Below are 22,806 nucleotides of genomic sequence, written 5' to 3' on the forward strand. Positions count from 1 at the left end.
GGCAACACTGCTAAACGGAGGCGGACAGGCCTTAATCCTACGCTTGCTGATGTTATTGAACATTCACACAGCTCGCTGGAGAAAATCAACCCAAATGAGGTTGATGTTGACCAGGCAATGACACAAGTGGATGAGCAGTGGAATAAGAACAGACGTAGAAGAAGAACAATAGAAAAAATGACTCAGGCTCCGATGGGTGCACACCTCATACCCGATGATGAAAGTCCTTCTGAGTCTGGTGTCATTGAGAAACTAGAGCTTTTCAACTTTATGTGCCATAAAGCTTTTTCGTTGATGCTGGGACCGCAAACCAATTTCATCATTGGTAGTAACGGTTCCGGAAAATCAGCCGTTTTGACTGGAATATCGGTTGCACTTGGTGCTAAGGCTACTGACACCGATCGTGGTAGCTCCTTGAAGAACCTCATCATGCATGGTAAAAATGTTGCCCGTGCAATTGTAACTCTGAAAAATGAAGGACCAGAAGCGTACAAACCAGCAGAGTTCGGACCCAGGATCATAATAGAGAGAACCTTAAAAATGGAAGGAGCTCATACTTTGAAGATCAAGAATTCAGAGAACAAGGTGATCTCGACGACAAGGAACACCGTCGATGCAATACTTGAATATTTTGGTATTACAATTGCCAATCCAATGACGATTTTAACTCAAACCGAAGCTAAGACATTTCTTGCTCATTCGACTGATAAAGATAAATTCAACAGTTTTATGTCGGGAACCCGATTGAAGGAATCTTTTGACAACATCAAAAACATCGAAAGTAACACAAATGAAATAAAAGATATATTGACTCAAAATAAGACAGTTCATGAAGAAATGAAAATTAAATTCAAAGAAGCCAGGAAAGTGTGGAACTCCTTCAAAGATTCAGATGAATATTCAAAAAAAAAGGAGTTGCTTATTGGTAAGAAAATTTGGGTCGAATACAAAGAAAATGAAAAGTTGTATTTAAAGGCTTCAGAATTGCTTGATAAGAAAAAAGCAGAAATTTCTGAAAACGAGACCAAGAAGTCTTCAATAACCGAAGATATTGTCACAATGGAAAAGGCCAAGGAGGAGCTAGAAAACGGATTACTGGAAAATTATAAAGAAAAGTACATCCGTTGCAAAGAAGAAAAAGACAACTCGAAGAATCTGATAACGCACGCCAAAGAAGAAATAGATGAAATCAACTCTAAATTATCGAATATTAAGGGCAACATAGATGAGAGTAAAAAGCTAGTTACAAAGATTGATAAAGATATTGAGCTTGAGAAAAAGAAAGTGGAGAGTTCGAGTGAGGAGAACGTTGAACGGTTGAAAAGCTTTCAAGATAAACAGAAAGAAAAATTAGCAGATTTAAACAAACAAAAGGAAGAGATGTCTTCTAATATGGAAGTTATGAAAGGAGAGCTGGACGAAATCGAGAGGAAAAAGAGAAATGGGGTTTCTGGGATGAATAATGAAATAAGAGGCCTTGAAAACAGAATTCGGGACGCCAAGCAACAAGAGCATTCGAACAGACCAGAGAGTGCTTTTACTCAGAACATGGTGAAGTTGATGAGAGACATACGATCTCAGAGATTCCAAGAACCGGTTTTGGGACCTTTAGGCTTGCACATCGAACTAAAGAAGGATTACCACAGGTGGAATCCTGTCCTAGAATCAATATTACAGCGAGCTTTGACTTCCTTTTTGATAACGAACCATAGAGATGCCCAGAGCTTGAGCTCACGCGTCAAGTTTTTTGGAACAGGCAGTGAAATTACCGTTAGACAACCGGAAGTATTTGACTATTCTCAATATACCCCACAGTCCCAATATCCCTCCATTTTAGATGCATTGAAGATTGATGATGAAAATTTAAGATGTTTCTTAGTCGACTCACTTAAATTGCATAGCACCTTGTTGGTACCAAATAGACTGGAAGCCCAAAAAGAGTTGGAGAACGATCGACAAAACCTAATCAGCTCAATTATATGTTTTGTGGACAATAATATATTGAGAATCTACAAGAAGAATGGTGCTTTTCAATCGGACCCGATACATGTTGGTAATGGAAATGCATCTGTTGCAAGATTACGTATAGAAGGTGATTCTCTTACATTGAGATTGGAAAGAGATTTGCAAGAAATCAAAAAAAGTAGAGATGATAAGCTCAAGGAATTTGAAGAAAACACGCAGCATATTCGTTCTCAGCTAAAGGACCTTCAAAAAAACTTAAGTAATATAAAACAACAATCTAGAGAAATTAGTCAATCTATCGAAAAGACAAACGATAAACTTGAAAGCTTGGCAGTAGGTACATTCAGGTTGGAGTCATTGATTGAGGAGAAGGAAAACACAGAAGCCAATCTTTCGCTAGAAGTTCAAAGGTTGGAGCCAATTCAAGCTGAATTACATAAAGCCCAGAAAGGGATGGAAACTCAAATAGAAATATATAGATCAATCTCAGAAGATTACAACAACTCGCGTAAGGTTTACGAGAAAAAGCTCAAGGAATTGAGTGGTTTTGACTCCAACATCCAATTTGGTAAAGGAAATATACGTACTTTGGATAGTACGAATGTCAAATTGGAGAGCGATGTTGCCAAACTAAACGATTATCTTACTAAGACTTCTGATGTGATGAGAACTCTTGAGACGCAAGCCAATGAGTTTTGCTCTTTAGAAGAAGCTCAGCTACGACCTGGAGTCAGCACAAAGTCTATCGATGAAGAAATCAGCGGTATAAACCGCTACCTCGAAGAGATAGAAAATAGGCAAGGAATAACGAAGGAACTAGCAGAATTAAACTTGATTAAAGCCAATTCTGAACTGAAAGAAATTGAAACTAAGTTTAGCGATACAATTGGTCTGTACAACAAGCTTTGTGCTGCGCTTGAGAATAGGCTAAACAATTTACTACAAACTACATATTTGACTTTCCAAGAAGTTGAATCTGTATTTATATCAGCGTTGAGGATACGTCGCTTCAGAGGTAAAATCGAGTTCAATGTTAAAAAAGGGACATTGACTTTGAAAGTTGCCACCAAAGAGACGGCTCCTCTAAGATCTGTTGAATCATTTTCCGGGGGTGAAAAGTCTTACGGGCAGATTGCCTTTTTGTTTGCAATTTGGGGTCCTATGCATTCGAGAGTTCGAGGCTTGGATGAGTTTGATGTTTTTATGGATAATATTAATCGAAGAATCGCGTTGAAGTTGATTCTCAGTAAAGTTGCTGAAAACCCAAAAAGGCAAACAATTTTTATCACACCCTTGGGTGTTGCCAATGTGGAGGGTTTGGATAAAAAGACTGTGAACATTCACGAGATCAGTCCGCCCGAAAGAGCTAATGCTTAAAAATGCAATTGCTTCTTTTTTTGTATTTCGTTTACGCACTTAATGTAGAGTAAACAAAATTTCATTATCCTTAACTTTTTATTTCAGTATCTATAAAGTTCAACATTAAGTAAGTGTATAAATGGCTAATAGAAATAATAAATAGTGAAAAGTAAACAAAATTCCCAAAAAGTCAAAATTGCCTAGTTACGTCGAATCGCTGATACTCATAAGTTGTTCAATAAGTTGACGAATATTATCACAGCACTCATTCTCTTTTTCAATGGTGCTGGTATCACGGGAAGAGTCTTTCAGATCCAAGAAAAAGTTGTTAACGGTGTATGCAATTTTTTCTAAGAGTTGGTCATATAAATCTACTTTCTCAGAAATTGTGTTCGTTGATGATGTTCCTATTTTCTGGTCATTCCGTAGCGGTTTTTCAGGTGTGAAGATAACAGTGTCATTAAGTACAAAACTAGATTCCAGAGTTTCGGAGAGATGAGACTTTTTGCTTCCTTTAGATTTGAAGCTGGAATCTGCCGATTCAGGACCTGAATGTTTTTTGTCTATTAGCATGGACTTAGAAGTATATAGTTGAAAGTTTTCATTTTTATCGCTTGAGCTTTTAGCAGATTTATTCTTCATCTCCAAAAGCGTCACTTTCCTCATGGCAAGATTAACGAAGTAGACGTCAGATTCAATTACCTGAATTTTTTTCATATCATCTTTCATTGTTTCAACAAAGACTCCATCCTGTAAAATTCTGTTAGGACAAGACATCATGTTGAACTCAGGTCTAAACTGTGAGATGTAACCAACTAACGGTGGCAACGGAATCGCAGTGACGGAGCTTATCGGCTTTTCAGCTTTTAGCAGTTTAGATTTTTTCATTGAAATATCCATCACCGAATCATTTCCAGAATCACTTACTGAGCATTCAAATTCTGCTCTCATGATTGCATTTATCTCAACATTAATATTATCAACTATGTTGATGAAGCTTGATGGAATCAAATTTATTGTTGACCTTGAGAGTTTATAATCATCATTCGAGACATAGTTACCTGCATTCAAGGTCTTCATTGATATGCGTCTCACAGATGCGTTTTGTGTTGTCGTCGTATTTCCTGAGGTAAAGGATGGAGCAGGGGACAATAACGGGTTCGATTTTTTATGGGAATACCAAGGATACTCTTCATATTCTGAGAGGTTCGGTGATGGAAACTCGGTCTGGGGCGATTTGGAAAGTTGGGATGTGGTTGGCGAAGACATTATTGAATTCTTCCACCTATCCATAAAAGAGCCAAAATTGTTTCTCCATGAATTTGACGAAGTCTGTGAACCATAACTGTTGGGGACATTGGCGCCGTATGATGTCGAGAGATTCTGCAACGAAGCATAAGATGATGTTCTTGTAAGCATTGGAACAGGGATCCTTTGAGTCTGAACGCTAGCCGAAATTGTGGAGATGCTTGGGGAATGCTGCATGCGTAAAGGAGATGATTTGAAATTGATGTCCATGGGCTGTGGGGGACCATCAATTATTAACGAATTATTTTTGGTCAAAACATTGCTTGACGAATAATCGCCTTCCGGCCTGGAGATCGGGATGGGAACAGCAGTAGGCTCGTTGGACTTTTCCACCCTCGATTGCTTTGGGAGTTTCTTGGCTTTTTCATATAAATCGGAAAACTTTTCGTAGCCAAGAATACCAACTAATATGAACACAAGCTTTTGCGAAATGACAGGATTTCCTGTCCCAATGATAATTCGAAGCTTGGTTAGTCCAGTATGCTCAGTCAGAGGATCAGAAAAAAGTGTATTTCTCAAAGGTAAAAAGATAGAGAGAAGTGAGGCAAGAAACTTGATTGAGTGAGTAGAATTGATTGGCAAATATAAATTATTATCCAAACAATCTGTGTTTCCATTAGATTGAATATCCAAAGAGTGGTGAGATCTTCCGTCTTTGAGTTCGAGCCATAAAGATAGCGTAGATGCCCAATCAATTAGCGATTGGTTTGAATGCTTTAGGTCTATAAATAGTCTTGGTACCTCCAATAAAGAAATCAATCGTGATAGAAGGGAGCCAAGTGTTTGATATATTTCCATTTCTGTTTGCAAAGAGTAGATAGGAAAACCAAAATTTGTTGATTTGTTTGATAGGGAATGAATATTGTTGTTCGGAGAACAGTATGTAGGGTTTGATTGACCGAAGTGAGACTGAGCCTTTTTGGATGAATTTTGCGATTTATAATTATTCTTCAATTTTTCCACAATCAAATTTTGCAGGGTTAACAAAATGTCTGAAGTTTGAAGCCAGTTCTCTGTAATTTCGTCACGAACAGATTCGATAGAGGAAGAAACTGGTATGATTAGTCCTATTGAAAATCTGATGGATGAGTTTTCATACAGTGGAAGTTCGTCGGTTTCCAGTAGTGGATGAGGTTCCCAGTCTAAAGAATTTGCTGACAATTTATGTGGTTTCAATCTGAAAGAGGAATCCAAAGAGAATAACCTTGTTAAGAGCACAGAAGAGTGCATGCTAGATAAGGACGGTAAATAGTGCATTTTTGTTGTCATATTATTCTCAGACATCGGCATCCCATAGCAGCCAAACATGAATAGTGACAACTCGTTGATGGAGTGATGTAATTTCTTGTTCAGCTTTTGCTGCATTATTGTAAAGTTTTTATTGTAGGGGACGGCCGAGTCAAATAAAGGTTGTTTCTTTCTTATGCCTGCATCTTGTATTACCACCATCCTAAAACCTGAACGTTTGTCAGATAATTTAAAGGCGGGAGTCGGAGGAGTCACATTGATTCCATATAAGGATGAAATATTCAAACCCGACTGATCCGAAAGTTTATCCGTCTCTTGTGGGTTGATCTTGCTACTGGTGCCGTTGCTGGTTCCGTTGCTGTACCCCGCTCTGTTATCCGTTGATTTGCTCAATCCTGGTATTTCGGTAGGTCGCTGATTGTTGTTAACGTGTGAGTTTGAAAACAGGAGGTTTAGTGATGATGATGATGATGCCGACAGCGGCGATGGATCGCAGCCTGTTTGTAAGTTGCCAGCATTGCTGTTGTTATAGGCCGCCGGAGAGCATGGCAACGAAGGTGTAGGAACTGTCGTTGAAGAAGAGGAAGAAGATGGAAGTGCCGAGGGGTTATACACTGACTCCCTCTTTTTGAATAGACTTCCAATCATATCGCTGAGGTGGATTTGAAAACCAAAAGTACCTGTCAAATTTCGTCTGGCGACTTGCAGCTGTCTTTTGCTTCTTCTCGCTCTGAAATCCTGATTCGTCGACAGAACACTGACACAAGGTTATTTTTGTCCGCCTAAATGTGTTATTCAAAAAGCTGGAGTTTTTTGCACAGTGCAATCTAGCTTTCTGTGGTTGTTGACCACTGTTGGGCACAAACTCCGTAAAATACTATTGCACGACTGAAACGGCTGCCCACAGCAACGTCATTCACTCTTTGGCCACAAGTACCAGATACAAAAGCTGGTTGCACAGAAAGTATAATAATCCTGTAGCCAAACTGTTTGTCTTCGAGGTGCCCCTATAGGTATCTGGTTTCTTCTCCGTGATCCCTCAACGTTCGAAGGCCGTTGGCCAAAGGCCTGATCATCATGTCTCCTGCACAGAAAGAGATGTCGCCGCCCCACGCGCGATAATGCTTACCACCCACTCCCGTAACAGGAAATTGTAGCCATGCGGACAGACAAAAAGCTAAAAGAAAATGAATGAGACATACACAAGTTAGAAAGAGCCTTTGGGGGTGCCAATTCTCTTGAAGAAACTCTGATAGTTGTCTAAAAGACGATTCTGTTCATTCATAAACTTGCAGGGAATGCCTGGGAGTAAAAATGACGCCCCCGTCGTGGACAATAGCGACACGGCGACCAGAGATGTGCCAAGGCAGACGCTAGACGGGAGACCCCGGTTTAACGCCAAATACACGGACGACAATTTGAGCCTGTACTTTGATTCGGACGTAAATGCTAACAAAAGACAGCAAAGACAGGATTCTCAGGGATCTACCAACTCTACATCTCCGAACTCGTCCAGAAATTCATCAAGTTTTCACCAATCACAAATAAAGCAGTTGCATGCGGATGCTCCACACACGGGGACGATAGTAGAGGGGGAGAAGCTCAAGGGCGATCCATCTGACCGAGGCAGGAACATTCCAGGTGAGTACAATGATGTGGACGCTCAAAATGAGAACCAGAAGCATGTGCAAAGAAGATTCTCTGCCAACAATGCCGCTGAAAATGCAACTAGGGATGCCGATCACGGCACTTCGGGATCCCCTGTTCCTATGAACCCTTCCAAGTCATATACTAGTTTTCTGAGCTCTAAAGTTGATCCCTTAGCTCAACCGACAAAAAAACCAAGCAAGAGGTCAAGCTTATTCAATAAATTTCTGAACCCTAGGAAGGAAAGCACGAGCTCCTCAACCCGCCATCCAGAGCCTTCCACCCATCGTGAACACTCCACAACGACCATGAGGTCAACTCCCTCAGTGCCAAATGGGGGACAGAAAAAGCATCAGGGTTTCCATATGCCAAGCCATGCTCTCCATGGTCTGCATTTCAATGACTCAGTGGTACCACACACGACACCATACATGCAGCAACATGCTCCACAACAGAAAGGGAGAGCTCCTTCGAACACAAGCACGACAAACATTCAACCATTGACTCACTATCGCTCTTCTGTTTCAACCAATCATCATCCTTCGAGGAAACAATCCGTCTCAGATATTCATGACGATGAGTCTCTATCCGTGCCCATGTCGGCTGCCAATACTGCAGCACAATCGTTTGGAATCTCATTGTTAGACGATGACGACTCAGATGATGTGGTTTCCTCCAAAATTGCTGCACCTGACTTATCAAGGGTAGGATCAGTCACCAGTATTCCAACAAATGTAGCATCTGATAAGGCATTTTGGAAACCGCCAGAGAGCTGGAAAGTGAGGACAGACAGTTTAGACCCTGAGTTTAGGTCTCACAGCTTTTCACCCTATATTTCTAATTCGCCAGATCTGGATGAACAAAACACAGGAACTCAAGAGGGTTCAAGGTCGCCCCCTAGTTCTAAATCCAAATATTCTTCCCCATATGATATGCGCCCATCCTCGCCTGCCTCTTCGGAAATAAGCAAGTCTAACAATACTAGCAGGCAATATGTGACTTCTAAGAAGTCAGTTAAGGAATTGAAAGGATCCTCTAGATCTTCTGTCAGAATATTCAAAGGTGAAAAATCGTCACTGTTACCATGTACTCTTGAAACTACATGTAAAAACATACTGGATGTATTGAGAAGAAAAAGATTTCTAAAACAAGATGATGATCACATGCTAGTGTTGAAGTGTGGAGGTCTGACAAGAACTTTATCTTTAGATGAGAAGCCTTTGAGAATACAAAGAACAATGTTATTTTTATATGGGTATACCGAGAAAGACAACTTGGACTTTATTGAAAGAACTGATTTGAGTTTTCTTTTCAAGTTTGTCGTCGAGGAAAAAGGTGTCGAGCTTATCAGTGAAGAGAGAAAGAGAATGATCAATCCTCAAAATGTCAACTTGGATAATTGGAATTTACAGGATATACCAAATTTTTTGTATGCAGAGCCAATGGTAATATTGGATGTTTCACAAAACCCATCTTTGGAATTTACAAAAGATTTTATGCATGATTCAAGAAATTTAACAACACTTTCATTCACGAGAAGTGGTAGTCCTGTTTTTCCTTTGGCCATTGTCTACACTCCACGTTTAGCCAACCTTGATTTAGAGGTGAATTACATCAAAGTGATTCCTCCCGAAATTTCCAATTTGATTACATTGACAACCCTTAATATAGCCTGTAACAGAATTTCACAGTTACCAGAAACATTTAGCTTGCTAACCAATTTACAATATTTGAACCTGTCATCAAATAGACTGAAACAAATACCTCCTCAAATTTTCAAAATTCAAGGATTGAAAAAGCTAGACTTGTCTTATAATTCAATCTCTGAATTTCCAGAGGAAATTTCAGCTTTGAAAGATTTGGAAGTCTTACAAATAGCTGGCAATAGGCTAAGTGGTGATTTGCCTAGCTTCTTTGAGGAATTCGACCAACTCATTAAAATAGATTTGCGTTTCAACAAACTATCATCTATTGATTCTCTTAAGTCAGCTCAAAAAATTGAAGTTATCAGAGCAACTGGGAATAACATCTCAGTGTTCAGGTCCAAAGCACCCACATTATTTGAGGTCGAAATGAACATGAACCCATTGACATATGTTTATTTCGAGTGTGATATGACCAACCTAAAAGTTGTGGACTTCTCCAAAGGTAAGTTAACTTCTTGCACATTCACAGCTAAGTTGATTAACGTTGAGAAATTGTCCTTAGACTACAACCATTTGAGTGTTCTACCAGACCATATTCACAACATGAAAAGTTTGACATTTCTCTCAATTTTTAAGAACAATTTGACCAATTTGCCTGATTCCATCAAGCAATTAACCAAGTTGAGACATCTGGACCTTCATTTGAACAATATAGGTAAACTCAACGAAAATATCTGGTACTTAGAGTCTCTTGATGTCTTGAACCTTGCATCTAATTTGTTAGATATATTTCCAGAACCTCCTGACAAATTAATGAATACTTATAATACGCCTTCGTTACTGGAAAATTTGAAGAGTATTCAAAACGATGAAACATCTGATGGGGAAAAAAGTACAAGTGCTGTTGCTGATGATGATGAAAATGGAGATAGCTTAGCAAGTCTGCCAAAATCTCTTCCTACAGTACGTCTTAATAGAAGAACTAGCGAAACAAACTCATTTTCACTTCCGCTTGCAGATAGGGAAGTGCCTAGTTTGGCCAACTCTCTGAAAGAATTGTGTTTGTGTGATAACAAGTTAACGGATTCAAGTTTTCCAACATTGTCTTTATTTCAAAATTTGAATTGTTTGAATCTTTCATACAATGATATCTTTGAAATACCAACAGGATATGTTTCTCATTTTTCGAAACTGAAGTCACTATACCTGTCGGGAAATTATCTCTCCTCGCTACCTGTTGAAGACTTGGATGAATTACAAAATGTTGAGACCTTGAACTTGAATGGGAATAGATTTGGAACGCTACCTGCAGAGCTATCTAAGTTGACGAATCTCTCTTCTTTGGATGTTGGTTCCAATCAGTTGAAATATAACATTGGTAACATCCCTTATGATTGGAACTGGAGTTATAACAAGATGTTAAAATACTTGAACTTTTCTGGTAATAAGCGTTTAGAGATCAAGCCACAGCACAATCACAATGATACCGGTGAAAAGCTCGATTCCTTCTTGGGTTTGAAACATTTGAGAATGTTGGGTTTGATGGATGTCACCATTACGACGGATGCAGTCCCTGATCAAAGTGTGGGTGTCAGAGTTAGATCCACAGTGTCCCAATTGGGTAAATTTGGATACGGTATTTCCGACATTTTAGGTGATTCTGATTCTTTGACCACGAGAGATGTAGTTATTGAAAAGTTTAGAGGTAATTCAAATGAATTCTTAATCACCATTTATGATGGAAAAAATTCAGTGCAACATGGTGGTGACAAGATTTCCAAAATCATTCAAGAAACATTTGAAATTCATTTGGCTGAAGAATTGAAAACATTATCTGAAGATCCTAACGCAGAAAATCCTAAAACTGTTGAAGATTGTATGAGAGGGGCATTTTTGACCATGAATAGTGAGATGAGCATTTTGATCAACAAAGATGAATCATCCACTTTCAGTTCCGCTGCAGCGCATAGAACGAAAACAACAGATAAGCTTACTTTGGAAGAAGATGGGCTATCTGGGTGCTCTGCTACGATTATATACATTCGTGACGACTATATTTTTGTTGCTAATGTCGGTGATATCATGGGGATATTGACCAAGTCTGATGGTGAGTTCAACATTATTACTACGAAACATGAACCATACGCTCCTAAAGAGTATGCAAGGATCAGAGATTCTGGAGGATATGTCACTACCGACGGTTATTTGGACGGAGTTGCAGATGTCTCTAGAGCTGTTGGTTTTTTTAAGTTAATACCACACATCAACGCTAAGCCAAGTATACATAAATTCAAACTAACGCAAAACGAAGAAATGATTGCAATTGGTACCAATGAAGTGTGGAAGAGGGTTTCTTTTGAACTTGCTGCTGACATTATTAGGCAAGAAAAATCGAATCCAATTGGAGCAGCTGAAAAGCTTAGGGACTTTGCAATTTCCTATGGTGCCAAAGGTAAGAAGGTTACGGCCGTTGTCTTGTCGCTAAGACAGTTTACAACAAAGCAGAAGCATCACAGTGGCTTGAAGCCGGAAGACTCCACGTTGCGTAAATTGGATGAAGAGATTGAGCCACCAACGGGAGAGTTGGCCATGGTATTCACCGATATCAAAAACTCCACATTGCTTTGGGATAATTATCCTGTTGCCATGAGATCTGCAATCAAAGTGCACAATTCAATTATGCGGAGACAATTGCGCATTATTGGTGGTTACGAGGTCAAGACCGAGGGTGATGCGTTTATAGTCAGTTTCCCAACGCCAACTGCGGCTTTGTTATGGTGTTTCATAGTTCAGTCGCAGTTGCTAACTACCAACGAATGGCCTGCGGAAATTCTCTCCAGCGACCAGGGTTTTGAGATCAAAGATAACGAGGGCAATCTAATCTTCAGAGGGTTGTCGGTGCGGATGGGTTTGCACTGGGGAACGCCAGTTTGTGAGATGGATATAGTTACGAAGCGAATGGATTACTTTGGGCCGATGGTGAACCGGGCCTCCAGAGTCAGCTCGGTCGCCGACGGTGGCCAGATCACAATGAGTACGGACTTCTACTCGGAGATGGAGAAGGTGAAGAAGATTCATCGCTTGATCAAGGAGAGCAAGCTAGACTTGGGCAGAGCGTACGGGTACAAGGCCAAGGACAAAGACGTTGAGAACCAGATGAACCAGCTCGAAAACATCGGCATGGTTCTGGAGCACATTGGAGCCAAGAAGTTGAAGGGTTTGGAAACCCCGGAAAACATCTGGTTGATTTTTCCGAAGCCATTGAGTTCGAGGTTGAAGGTGCTCACGAGCGAGGGTGGCGAGATACAGAACAAGTCCAACAAGCTCTTGGTGGGCGGGATCACTGTTGAGACCGCGTGGACTCTCCGCAGGATCGCCATGCGGTTGGAGAAGCTCTTGTCCCGGTCGAACGAAAATCAGCGGGCCGAGTCTACGAGCCACTTCTACGCATTCATTGACAAGGTACAGAAAGAGTCCGAGGACGCCATCTACAACAAGGTGTCCAACATGGAATCGTTCGTGCTTCTGTTCCTAGATCACACGATCACGCGGATCGAGAATTGCGTCACTGTCCTCGGTACCCGCCAGATCCTCGGCGAAGACAAGGTCCTCAACTGCGACACCATCCACCTCTTGGACTTGCTGAAGAACATGACCGGCGAACTCAGCATGTTGAAGGCCCGGGTTGACGAGTTGGAGCACGACAAGAAGATAGTTGCACTTGATGAGAACCCCATCACGTAACGATGCTGTCCATACATATATACAGTAGTAGCTTAGCTAAGCAAACATTAACAGTATGAGCCAGAACAAGCAGGTGCTTCCCCGCCACAAATTTACCTTTGGACAGGCGGCGCTCCCAGCGGGAAGGACAACAGCAGGAGGGGCAGGACTTCCTTATAAGGCCCCAGGGCCCGGAGCTGTCTTTGCACATCGTTTCCGTCCGTCCTCTCGTCCTGTGGCCTCTTGTATTCTCTCTGCTCCGTTTCTGATCTGCTTCTGCACGGTCTCTACTAAGCTCGTTTCATCTCCGTTCTGCTTTTCTCTTTGCTGCTGACGTAAGCCCACCTGTTTGAAAATGCTAGTCTCCACTCCTCGCAGCACAGCCCAGATAGTCTTTAAACATCTCCGAGAACCCCAGGTCAGCAAGACATTCTACTCCCGGATGATTGCCGGTGAACCATCGTCACCTCTCTCTATTGCGTCAGCATCTGTGTCCACTGTGGCTTCTGCATCTGGAAACACGTCGTCGCTTCAGTACCTTGACCCAGGCGTAGTCTACCGCTCGAAGAAGAGACTGAACAACAACAGCAACAACACCAGTAGCACCACCTCCAACACCTCTTTCAGTAACAACAAGGACGCTTCCTATCCACCAGCACCCCCTGTCTCGAAGTCGAACTACCAGCACAGAGTGACAAGACACGCTATGGAGTCCAAGTACTTGACGAACCTCATCAACTACAAGCCTCGCTTCTTCCAAGACCAGACTAAATTCAGCGTATGGCACAAGGTTCCTGTGACTCGCCGATCGGCAGTGATGGTGTTGTTGTTCCTTGGTAAAGAGGGGGAACTCCGGGTCATTTTGACGAAGCGGTCGAGGAAGTTGAAGAGCTTCTCCGGCCACGTTTCTCTACCAGGCGGCAAGGCCGAAAACGGCTTGGAGAGTGAGTTCCAGTGTGCCAGAAGAGAAATGGACGAAGAGATCGGCCTTTCCAGACACAATAATATTTTGAAGCGGGAGTTTGGGTTTGTACTGGACGAGTTGAAAACCATGCCTGCCTACCTGGCCAGGACGTTCCTTGCTGTGGCCCCTTGTGTCGGATACATCAACTGGTGTGAAGACGTTCAGCAGACTGAACGTCGCATAAGCAATTTAGTTCTTAACCCCGGGGAGTCTGCAAGTGTTTTCAGTGTTCCTTTGAGGGACTTCTTGCAGCCAAGAACAGAGGATGTTCAACTGAGAGAATGCTTGAAACAAAGCCATATCAGGACGAAGTGGGCTGGTTTACCATGGAACTTGAGATCGTTTATATTTCCGGTGTTCAACGAAAAGGAGACTGATTGGCTTCAAGAGGTGGAAGATTTATCTTCTGCATCTGAAGACGAGACACACGAAGATCAGGAGTTGGACCTCCGCACCAGAAACTGCTGGGGCTTGACCGCCAACATATTGCATGATGTTGCTGAAGTCATCTACCACGGCAAGGAATCCGTCGCTGGTGAAGAGGATTTGATCTGGTCGTTGCGTAACCATGGTCAAATCCATACGAAAGAAAGAACCGAGTTCGAAAAAAGATTGATCAACAACACGAAAGGCTCGATGTTTAGTGAAGTTATACCTCAGGAAGAGTTTGCTCACTTGAAACAGATCTACAAATGACGATAATTCGGAGGTGTGTTTTCCAGCCGGAAAAGAAAGCATTGTTAATTATACATAGTTGTGTATATAAAAATTTATTAGAGTAAATGCATAAATGAAACAGAAATAATCCCATGTCTACCAACTGAGTTAGCCTCGCATCTTCTCACTATTGATCAGGTCCTCTCCTATCGATCTCTTTGCGTCTTCGCTAACTAAGTTATTGACGTCACCAAGACCCAAGCTTATCTCGTACGCTTTGACAAGCCTCTTCACGTCGATGGCGATCTCACAATAGTTAAGCGCAACCAGGCAGCTCCTGTAACGAGATATAGTTTCCTTTATGCTTCCACTTATGTTGTCATTCTTGTCGCTGTAGATTTCCCAGGAGCTTTCTTCTTCAAGTCGAGTTATGCTGACACTACCCATTCCAATGGAATATCCCTTTGATGCTGCCTTCAACTCACTCTCTGCCTTACCAGCATTGTTGCTATTTCCAGCGGCTTCAACCTTGTTCTTTGTTTTGAAAATCCAGCAATATCCATTTACTCCCAATATCACACTCACTCCACCAGGCATGTCGTGCATATGGTTTTTCGTTCGAACAATCAAAGACGCATTGACTTTGACAAACATACCGTTTCTAAGTTTTCCGTACTTCAAGGATCTAGTATGTAAACTTGCAGATCCATCACTGAACGTACTTTGCACCTCACAATTTAGCAAATCTCCTTCTTTCAAAATCGAGCGCATTTGGAGCTCATCACTATCACTTTTTCTTCTCAAAACACCTCCTGGTAAATTCACTGCACCAAGCATTAAAACACCAGCATGCTCTGCACCTAGTTCAACCTTCCAACGTTTATTGTTAATCCCAATAATCCTTCCGACAATGTGATCACCTGTCTCTGGTCTGTAACGTCCCTTGAAAGGAACCACGCTGAGAAGTTTGTTCACTTTGGAAATCATACCAGCCACAGATGAGTACGTGCACTCATCAAGGTAGTAAGTACCATGTCCCCTCATCCACGTGGCATCTTCTGTTATTAGCTCACCTGGGGTAACAATGCTTCTATTGTCGATTCCTATGAATTTTCTCTCTGATTTTTCTAATACATCGTCAATCACATTATCTAGCATTGACTCGTCTTTATCCTCACATGTCTGCAAGTCATTCTGACTCAAAGATGGCGTTGTTATTGAGATTATGGACATATCTGTTCTAAATGTTGTCTACCTTCTCGGTGAATATGATATAGTTGTTCATAAAGACACAAAAGAAGGTGTCATTTACTAAAAAAGAGAAAAAAAAAAAACTTGCATGGAAAATAGAATTCTACGTTGAGCGGGTCCCGCCTTTTTGGAGTACGTAATCGAATGGATTTACAATCTTTGGTGGTGTATCATTATCATCTCAACATTATTTTTATTGGTTTACAATTATGAAATATGCATAGTATATAAGAAATTTTGTGACTGTTTCTAATTGTGTAGATTTGTGGCAAGAGTGAAAAGTTCATGAGCTGACTGCTTCGTAAAAGAGTAAGTAGACACTACTGTCTCGAACAACTCCGTTAGAGCGATCCTGGGTAGCCATCAATCTCTCATCATCACAAACTACCCAAGAATTTTGTTGGAACGGAACAGTGGCAGTATAATGTCCTGAATCTATACTTGCACCTAAATGATCAATCCATGAATTGAGCTTGTAAACGCGGCAACAATTGTCGAACTCCATATTCAGTGTCTCCGGGAATTTCAGATTCTTTAAAATAACCTTAGCATCTTGTTGATTTGGATTGAACAATGACAAACATAAGACCAAAACATCTGGTAGGTCGATGAATTCAACCGACCTATAAGCGATCCTCTCTCTGGTAAAAATGTCTGCTAGCCTGTTGTACTCTTGCTTCTCCTTATCAGTCAAAGTGTTTGATGCAAAATCAGTAAGTTCTTGCGGTTCGACCTTATTGTTACCGTTATCGAAATCTTTAGAATCCTTAGATTCTTTAGTGTTCTTACTCTTGTTATTATTGTGTCTTCTGAAGAACTTTTTCGTTAAAGAACTATCCTTGCTCTTCCCCTTTTCTTTTTCCTTCTCTTTCTCCTTTTCCTTCTCTACTTTTTCCTTCTGTTTTGAATTTGCGAGGTTAATATCGTGTTCTCTTTCTAACTTTTCTTGTAATTCTTCGAGTTCTTTTTCGGCTTTGTTACAGCCATCACAATCCCATGCATTTCCGAGTCGGGAGCTCATCTCCTCGGGAACAAAGTTTTGAGACAGGATATCGTTCAATGAACAGCTAGTGCTTGTCAACGACAAGTGGATCATGATTGAAGTGTCGTATCTGGTACTAACATACCCGCACCGATTACACTTCATTACCACCGCTTCCTTTGTGTTGAATAGGTTTTGAATAACACTATATCCTTCGTTCTGTAAAGTTTTTAGTTGCCAGTCATAAAATTCATCGCCCTTGTCTCTAGTAGGTGAAATCATCCCAAGATCGCGTGCATGAGGATAACTAAACTTCAATTCTTTGTGTAGTTCGTCAATAATATAGTATAAAAATTGTGAAGTATCTTGCTGTTCATTGGGAATATTATAGGAAGGGTTCAGTCTTGCTATAATAGACAAGAATCTAGTTATATCGACAACTGGAGGCAGGGAGTTATGTGGAGACTTGTCATAAAATGTGTTGAACATTTCATGAAATCCAGATGTTAATTTCAAGTTTCTGTTATTTAGATCACGGATATAAGTTTTGAGTTTATCATCATTGATAAAGAACTGCCTGAAGCTCTTCAGGGAAAATAAACACTGAATCATTGAATTGATGTAACATGTTGAACCCAAATTTCTCAATGAAACTAAAGGCTTATAGTCTAATCTTGACAACTGGTACAGTTTTTGGGGTGAAGGGGCTTGAGTTACCTGCTGTATTGATGGTGCTGAAGGAACGGATAGTATTGGCTGAATTGTCCGTGCAACTGGTACCGGAGGGATTGGAGGAAGAGATAGAGGAGGTTGTGAAGTAGCTTGCGGTAGCTGTTGCGGTGGTGGTAAGGGTGCTGATTGATAGCTCTGTTGATGATGATCTTGAGAATGCATGTTATTGAACAATTGTTCCGAAAAACTTTGTAGTGATCGATTGTTTGAGTTCCCATTTGGTGCGGTTGGTTGTTTCGTATTAAATTCGACAGAAGTGTATAGTTGGTTTGGAGTCTTTGTATCATTAGGTAAGCCTGAATTAGAATCGGCCAAGGAAGAATAGCTATGGCTATATCTTTGATTTGAGTTGGAGTTTGCCACGGGGAGAAGTGAGGAGGAGTTTTGTTGATTTAAAGAGGGGTTGGTCTGATAATAAGAAGAAAGGCTTGCTTCTTTTATGCTTGGTTCTGTGCTTTGAGTAATGTTGGGTTTTGATATTGGTATTGGAGGCGGAGATGGGGAGGAATTGATGGACAATGATCGGGATTGCCGAGGTATTTCTGAGTACTCGTTGAATTGCGGTAGTTTCGGAGTTGCCGACTGCTTTTTCAGAAATTCTGCCTTAAATGCATAATAGCCACCTTTTAGCCAAAAGATTTTGGTGAAGTTATGTTTTAGTAGTTGCAGGTAGACCGAATCTTCTATCTCTGTGACGGTATCCGAACGAGAGAAGAAAACCACGGTATGCTCGTGCTGTATGTAGGGTAGCACGGAAGTTGCGAAATAATGCGGCTCAACAATCAGGTTGGGATCGAGTGTTAAGATTTTTCTAGTTGTGGAGTGAATATTTCTGGACTGGATATTCAAAATTACAACGTTTGTAGGGTCCATGGCTAAAAGTGTTTCTGCGTCCATGGACTGCAGCAGGGAGTGGTAAAGTTCGTCCAAGGACGAGTCGGAGGAGTGATAAGTGGAGGAATTATCATCGTCTTCGTCGTCGTCACCTAGCTCTGTTTGCGGGTAGAACTCCGCGGGGGAGTTTTTCTTGTCTTCCCTGATGTTGTTGATGTCCAAGCTTTTGGAACGCTGCTGCAAGTCTGCGTCATCCGATGACGGGAGCTTGTTCACTAGCTGGGCTACCGTGTGGAAGTAGCTGTGTCGAGACGTTGCCAAGAGGTCTTCGTATTTGGTAAGAAGAATGTTCATGTTGGCCCAGTCTTTGCTGTTCATCGAGGTGAAAGCGTCTGCGGACTTCTTGATCTGCATGAACACGAGCTTGGCAATGAGGTAGTATGCGCTGAAGATCTCCACTGCCAGTTCGTCGCAGCAGTCGAGGTCGTTCTCGTAGAGGATGTAGGAGTAACTGCTGGCGATGTATATCCAATCGTTCAAGATTTTGCGCTCTCTTTCGTCGTTTCTTTCCAGCGCATAGACACGCTTTAACGTTGTCAACTTGTTCTTGAAGAGCAGCAGTTGGTGGTCGACAATCAGCGAGATCATCTCGTTAGAAAGCAGCTGATCCGAGAGTCTGTTCTTCTCCTGGAGGGAGACTCTCCTGGGAACACGTTGCACTCGCTGTTCCATGCTAGCCATAGCTCCTGTGTGGTTCCCGCTTGCGCTGTGTCTGCAATGTCCGGGGAGCTTGAAGGCTTGGCTTGATTATCGGCTGGCTGTCAAGCCTGCTTTCATGTCGATTCGGCTTCACCTACTACGTATGTCCGCGTTTTGCAGCGGGGGCGGTGTGGCGCATGCTGCGTAGGCTCGTGGCGCATGTGCGGTTTCTTAAGTCGGAGATGTGCTAAGGTTACGATATAAGTAAGATAAGGAGGGGTTATAAATGTGGAGGTATACCAGGACTGTGTGGAAATGGGTCATTAGGCGACGTGGAAGTGAAAGAAAGAAAGGGGGTGGAAAAGAGAAAAAAAGGGGGAAGAGGGGAGGAAAAGGGAGACCGGAAAAGGGAGAAAGAGAAAGGAAAGGAGAGACAAGGGAGAACAAAACCTCATGGCTGACAGGTCATAGGTCCATGTCCAGGTCGTCATCGTCGTTCATGTCGACGCTGCTCAAGTCATCGTCGAGGTCGTCGTCGAGGTCCACGTCGTTGCCGTCGCCGCCTTTGTCGCCGTGGGGCTCTGCACGAACGGCGTCCGCTTCGCCGGCCGCCTGCCCAGACACGCTCTCGTGGGCGGCGCCCACGGCGCCAGAGGCCTCGTCGTCCGAGTCAGGCTCGAGCCCCATCTCCTCGTTGAACTGGCGCAACACATCGCTGCGGTTGGCGTACTTGCGCACATACGTGCGAACCTTGTCCTCGTAGAGCGCCTTGTTGCTCAGGTAGAGGGAGCTGGCGTCGCCGTTGAGCGGGTCGGCGGCGTTCGGGTAGTTGAGCAACTGCGGAATGAACGTTTCGAAGATGTGTGTGATCGTGAACATGGGCGACCACGTCTGGTTGATCACGTCCAAGCACACGGAGCCGGACTGCTCATCGATGTTCGGGTGGAAGATCTTCGTCTCGAACCCAATCGACGGCGACTTGTACGGGTACTGCTCCGGGAGCTCGACGTGCACCTTCCAGAGGCCGCCCTCGTACGGCGTGTCCCGCGGGCCCTCCAGACACACGCATAGCTCCTTCAAGTTGTCGTCGATGAGCGACGCCTTGAAATCGCTGCTCATGAGGAGCTTCATTACGTCTAGCTCGATTCTCCGTTTCGACGAGCTGCACAATCCGTGTCAGTATTCAGTCGGCGGCGACTGGTGGCGCTTCGTCTCTGCGCCGGCGGCAAGCCGCTTCATGCACGTACCTCATCTTCAATCTGTGTTCTGTGTCTTGCTGCTGTCACCTGTCCACTCTCGTGTCCTGTGCAGAGCACGTCTTCTCCTGCCTCCCCCCTCTTTAACAGCAGCCTTTCTTCCTGCCTCTTCCTTTCTCCCTTCCGCTTTCTGTCACTCACCGCCCGCTGTTATCAGTGCGAGCGGCGAGGACCGCGGTCACGTGAGCACAGTCTGCGTCGAAGGCAGCCAGGACGGCGTCTTCGTCGACGGGGGCCGTCGTGGAGGAGGCCGGGAAGGGTCTGTCAAGGTCAAGAAGAAGCGTGTCCAGCGTGTCCTTGGTGTCGGCGGTCTTGTGCGGGGCATCGGGCTCGTTGGCGGCGGTCTGCTCGAGCTGGCGGACCTCCGTCTGGAGACGCTGCTCCCAGCGACGCAGGTACGCGGTCTCGTCGGTGATGAGCTGGCCAGCGTCGTCCTGGACAACCTCCTTGAGCCCAAGCATCGTGCGGAAGCGGTTGTCGACGGCGACGGCCCCGATGCCCTCGAGCAGCGTCTCGTTGAGAAACGTGTAGCGGGCGGCGAGGTCCGAGCGCAAGGTGATGCTCTCGAGGCCGTCGTCCTGTGAGACACGCTTGATCGAGGAGTGGTCGATGATCGTCATGGTCGGTGTGGTGTGGCTGGCGGTGTGGTGTGGGCCCGTGGCTGCACAGGGACAGCGGAGCAGGAGAAGCAAACAGCAGCAACACGTTTTCCAGACGTTGTAAACCGAGAAAATGACGAAAAAATCGTTTTTCGTCACCAGCCGAGCAACACACGTTCAAGGCTCATGCCCCCTGGCAGGGACGCCGTTTGCAAGAGAAACCGCCACGAGCCGCCGCCCGCGTGCTGCTCGTCCCGCAGACATGACTGCGGCGCCGCTCGACCTGATCTCCCACAGCTACACGTTCGACATCACCGACGGCAGAGTCATCCAGGGCGTCCTCATCGCCATCGACGACCAGTCGAACCTGCTCGTCACCAACGCGGTCGAGACCTGCGGCAGCCACCACAGAGAGCTTGGCCTAGTGTCCATCCGCAGAAACACCATCGCCAGAGTGCTGACGACCGAACGGGAGTACAGCTCCATTTTTGCTAGAAACAGCGTCGTCTGACCGTCGTCGGACCGGCCCAGCGCTTTCTTTGTAGGGTTCAACAGATATAAACGTATATAGAGGCTCCAATAAGAACGATCGACACGAACATCATAACTTGCTGCCGCTGCCGACCTGTGAAACCAGCTTTAGCACCTTTTCGGCACACCCCCAGCTCGACTGGTACCCGGCACCGCCCGTCCCGTAGCAGTGCACAATGCGGCCCTTTCTCTCGATCCGGTACCCGCCCTCCCGGTACGGTCTGAACCCAACCTGCTCCCGGACAATCTCTAGGTTTTTCCAGTTGAATTGGGGCAAGTAGTAGGAGCAGCGTCCTAAGATCCGTTCCCGCAAGCTAGGGTCCACGTAGCGGCTCTCCTCGTTCTTCTGGAAACACCCGCCAATGATCATCTCCCCCTCACGTCTTGGCATCAAATACAAGCTCTCGTCCTCCTTGTCGATCTCCACAATCGTGACCTTCTTGACGCCAGTCGTGTTCTTCACAACGTAAACAACTCCCCGCACGGGATAAATCTTGCTCCGTTCCTCCGGCTCAAGGTCCTCTAGCTCCCGGGCTAACAAGCCCGTGCAGTTGACGATAACGTCTGCACGTCTACCCGATGCATGCAGGTCAAAGGCCTCCGACAACTTCTTGACAGAACCCCGGCGAAGAGAAAACCGAGCCTTTGGACCTTCGCTGGCCCCAGAAAGTCTCCAGCACTCATTGATCAAAAAAGTCATATAGTAGCTCGTCCGAATCACCAGACCGTCGTACTCAAAGCCGTATTCAAACTTATTGTTGTCAAACTCAGACGCGTCAAGCTCTCTAAAGCCACAGTCTGTACCAATTTGGCCGTACGCAAACCAGGGGAACTTCTTGGCATGCCCGTCTTTCGCAAACTTCTCCTTCGTCACATAGTTGATGTCCTTCCGTGCCGTAACACCGGCCTCCGGTCTGTTTTTTATCAGGTCCTGAAACTTATAGTAGCCCACAGTGTCGATCTCCTGCACAAACTTGTCCTCCGGAGTTGCAAAAGATGCCCAGTTGGCGCCGGCAATCGGCGACGTGTAGACTTTCTTGAATTCAAAATCAGTAGGGAAGTTTTGAGACACAATGGTGACCTCATTGGATGGATCTTTCTTCAAAAGACAGTACGCGTTAGTGATCCCAACAACACCGGAGCCAACAACAACAATTCTAGTCATGGTACTTATTGTTTCTTGAGTTATACAGCCCTAATGTGTCTTCGATCAAGAAGAACTATAAAGCACAAACACAAGAAGTTGGACTTTAGTGGAGAAAAAGTTCAACAGTCTACTCATTCTTTGCAAGATAAGACCACACTCACTTTTCTCCACAACTTAGGCGCCGCGGCGACCGATAACCGGCGGCTGGTCCAAATTTGTAATCGCCGCTTCTCCGAATTCTCGATGCTACTACGGATT

At 43.9% G+C, this 22,806-nt stretch overlaps 10 protein-coding genes across 10 annotated transcripts; 4 read left to right on the forward strand and 6 right to left on the reverse strand.

Annotated features, from left to right (window-relative positions):
- Window positions 1–270: 270 nt before the first annotated feature.
- On the forward strand, window positions 271–3,342 carry PICMEDRAFT_32072 (hypothetical protein; the record flags this gene model as incomplete). Its single annotated transcript, XM_019162740.1, has 2 exons — window positions 271–1,398; window positions 2,206–3,342. The coding sequence occupies 2 exons, from the start codon at window positions 271–273 to the stop codon at window positions 3,340–3,342; spliced, it is 2,265 nt and encodes a 754-aa protein (XP_019018750.1).
- Window positions 3,343–3,412: 70 nt separating this feature from the next.
- PICMEDRAFT_15568 (hypothetical protein) lies at window positions 3,413–6,882 on the reverse strand. Its single transcript, XM_019160873.1, has one exon. It carries the CDS (start codon window positions 6,526–6,528, stop codon window positions 3,529–3,531), a length of 3,000 nt encoding a protein of 999 aa, XP_019018751.1. The 5' UTR covers window positions 6,529–6,882; the 3' UTR covers window positions 3,413–3,528.
- Window positions 6,883–8,459: 1,577 nt separating this feature from the next.
- PICMEDRAFT_32432 (hypothetical protein) lies at window positions 8,460–12,917 on the forward strand (the record flags this gene model as incomplete). The annotated part of the gene is made up of 2 exons (XM_019162766.1): window positions 8,460–10,009; window positions 10,208–12,917. 2 exons carry the CDS (start codon window positions 8,460–8,462, stop codon window positions 12,915–12,917), a joined length of 4,260 nt encoding a protein of 1,419 aa, XP_019018752.1.
- A 685-nt stretch (window positions 12,918–13,602) lies between these two features.
- PICMEDRAFT_58058 (hypothetical protein) lies at window positions 13,603–14,556 on the forward strand (the record flags this gene model as incomplete). The annotated part of the gene is made up of 1 exon (XM_019163273.1): window positions 13,603–14,556. The coding sequence occupies one exon, from the start codon at window positions 13,603–13,605 to the stop codon at window positions 14,554–14,556; it is 954 nt and encodes a 317-aa protein (XP_019018753.1).
- A 129-nt stretch (window positions 14,557–14,685) lies between these two features.
- PICMEDRAFT_58059 (hypothetical protein) lies at window positions 14,686–15,710 on the reverse strand (the record flags this gene model as incomplete). Its single annotated transcript, XM_019163274.1, has 2 exons — window positions 14,686–15,620; window positions 15,680–15,710. 2 exons carry the CDS (start codon window positions 15,708–15,710, stop codon window positions 14,686–14,688), a joined length of 966 nt encoding a protein of 321 aa, XP_019018754.1.
- Window positions 15,711–15,930: 220 nt separating this feature from the next.
- On the reverse strand, window positions 15,931–19,100 carry PICMEDRAFT_15570 (hypothetical protein). Its single transcript, XM_019160874.1, has one exon. It carries the CDS (start codon window positions 19,055–19,057, stop codon window positions 16,052–16,054), a length of 3,006 nt encoding a protein of 1,001 aa, XP_019018755.1. The 5' UTR covers window positions 19,058–19,100; the 3' UTR covers window positions 15,931–16,051.
- A 150-nt stretch (window positions 19,101–19,250) lies between these two features.
- PICMEDRAFT_15571 (hypothetical protein) lies at window positions 19,251–20,541 on the reverse strand. Its single transcript, XM_019160875.1, has one exon. It carries the CDS (start codon window positions 20,144–20,146, stop codon window positions 19,481–19,483), a length of 666 nt encoding a protein of 221 aa, XP_019018756.1. The 5' UTR covers window positions 20,147–20,541; the 3' UTR covers window positions 19,251–19,480.
- Window positions 20,409–20,891, reverse strand: PICMEDRAFT_71692 (hypothetical protein; the record flags this gene model as incomplete). The annotated part of the gene is made up of 1 exon (XM_019163982.1): window positions 20,409–20,891. One exon carries the CDS (start codon window positions 20,889–20,891, stop codon window positions 20,409–20,411), a length of 483 nt encoding a protein of 160 aa, XP_019018757.1.
- Window positions 20,892–21,003: 112 nt separating this feature from the next.
- PICMEDRAFT_71693 (hypothetical protein) lies at window positions 21,004–21,381 on the forward strand (the record flags this gene model as incomplete). Its single annotated transcript, XM_019163983.1, has 1 exon — window positions 21,004–21,381. The coding sequence occupies one exon, from the start codon at window positions 21,004–21,006 to the stop codon at window positions 21,379–21,381; it is 378 nt and encodes a 125-aa protein (XP_019018758.1).
- A 90-nt stretch (window positions 21,382–21,471) lies between these two features.
- PICMEDRAFT_71694 (hypothetical protein) lies at window positions 21,472–22,566 on the reverse strand (the record flags this gene model as incomplete). The annotated part of the gene is made up of 1 exon (XM_019163984.1): window positions 21,472–22,566. One exon carries the CDS (start codon window positions 22,564–22,566, stop codon window positions 21,472–21,474), a length of 1,095 nt encoding a protein of 364 aa, XP_019018759.1.
- Between the last annotated feature and the right edge of the window lie 240 nt (window positions 22,567–22,806).

This window comes from Pichia membranifaciens, assembly GCF_001661235.1.
Source record: "Pichia membranifaciens NRRL Y-2026 unplaced genomic scaffold PICMEscaffold_2, whole genome shotgun sequence".
In the NCBI taxonomy this organism is placed as follows: domain Eukaryota; kingdom Fungi; phylum Ascomycota; class Pichiomycetes; order Pichiales; family Pichiaceae; genus Pichia; species Pichia membranifaciens.

Bases quoted from the DNA above. Each gene is read 5' to 3' on its own strand.
- PICMEDRAFT_15568 (XM_019160873.1), bottom strand. From the start codon at position 6,528: ATGATTGGAAGTCTATTCAAAAAGAGGGAGTCAGTGTATAACCCCTCG.
- PICMEDRAFT_15570 (XM_019160874.1), bottom strand. From the start codon at position 19,057: ATGGCTAGCATGGAACAGCGAGTGCAACGTGTTCCCAGGAGAGTCTCC.
- PICMEDRAFT_15571 (XM_019160875.1), bottom strand. From the start codon at position 20,146: ATGAAGCTCCTCATGAGCAGCGATTTCAAGGCGTCGCTCATCGACGAC.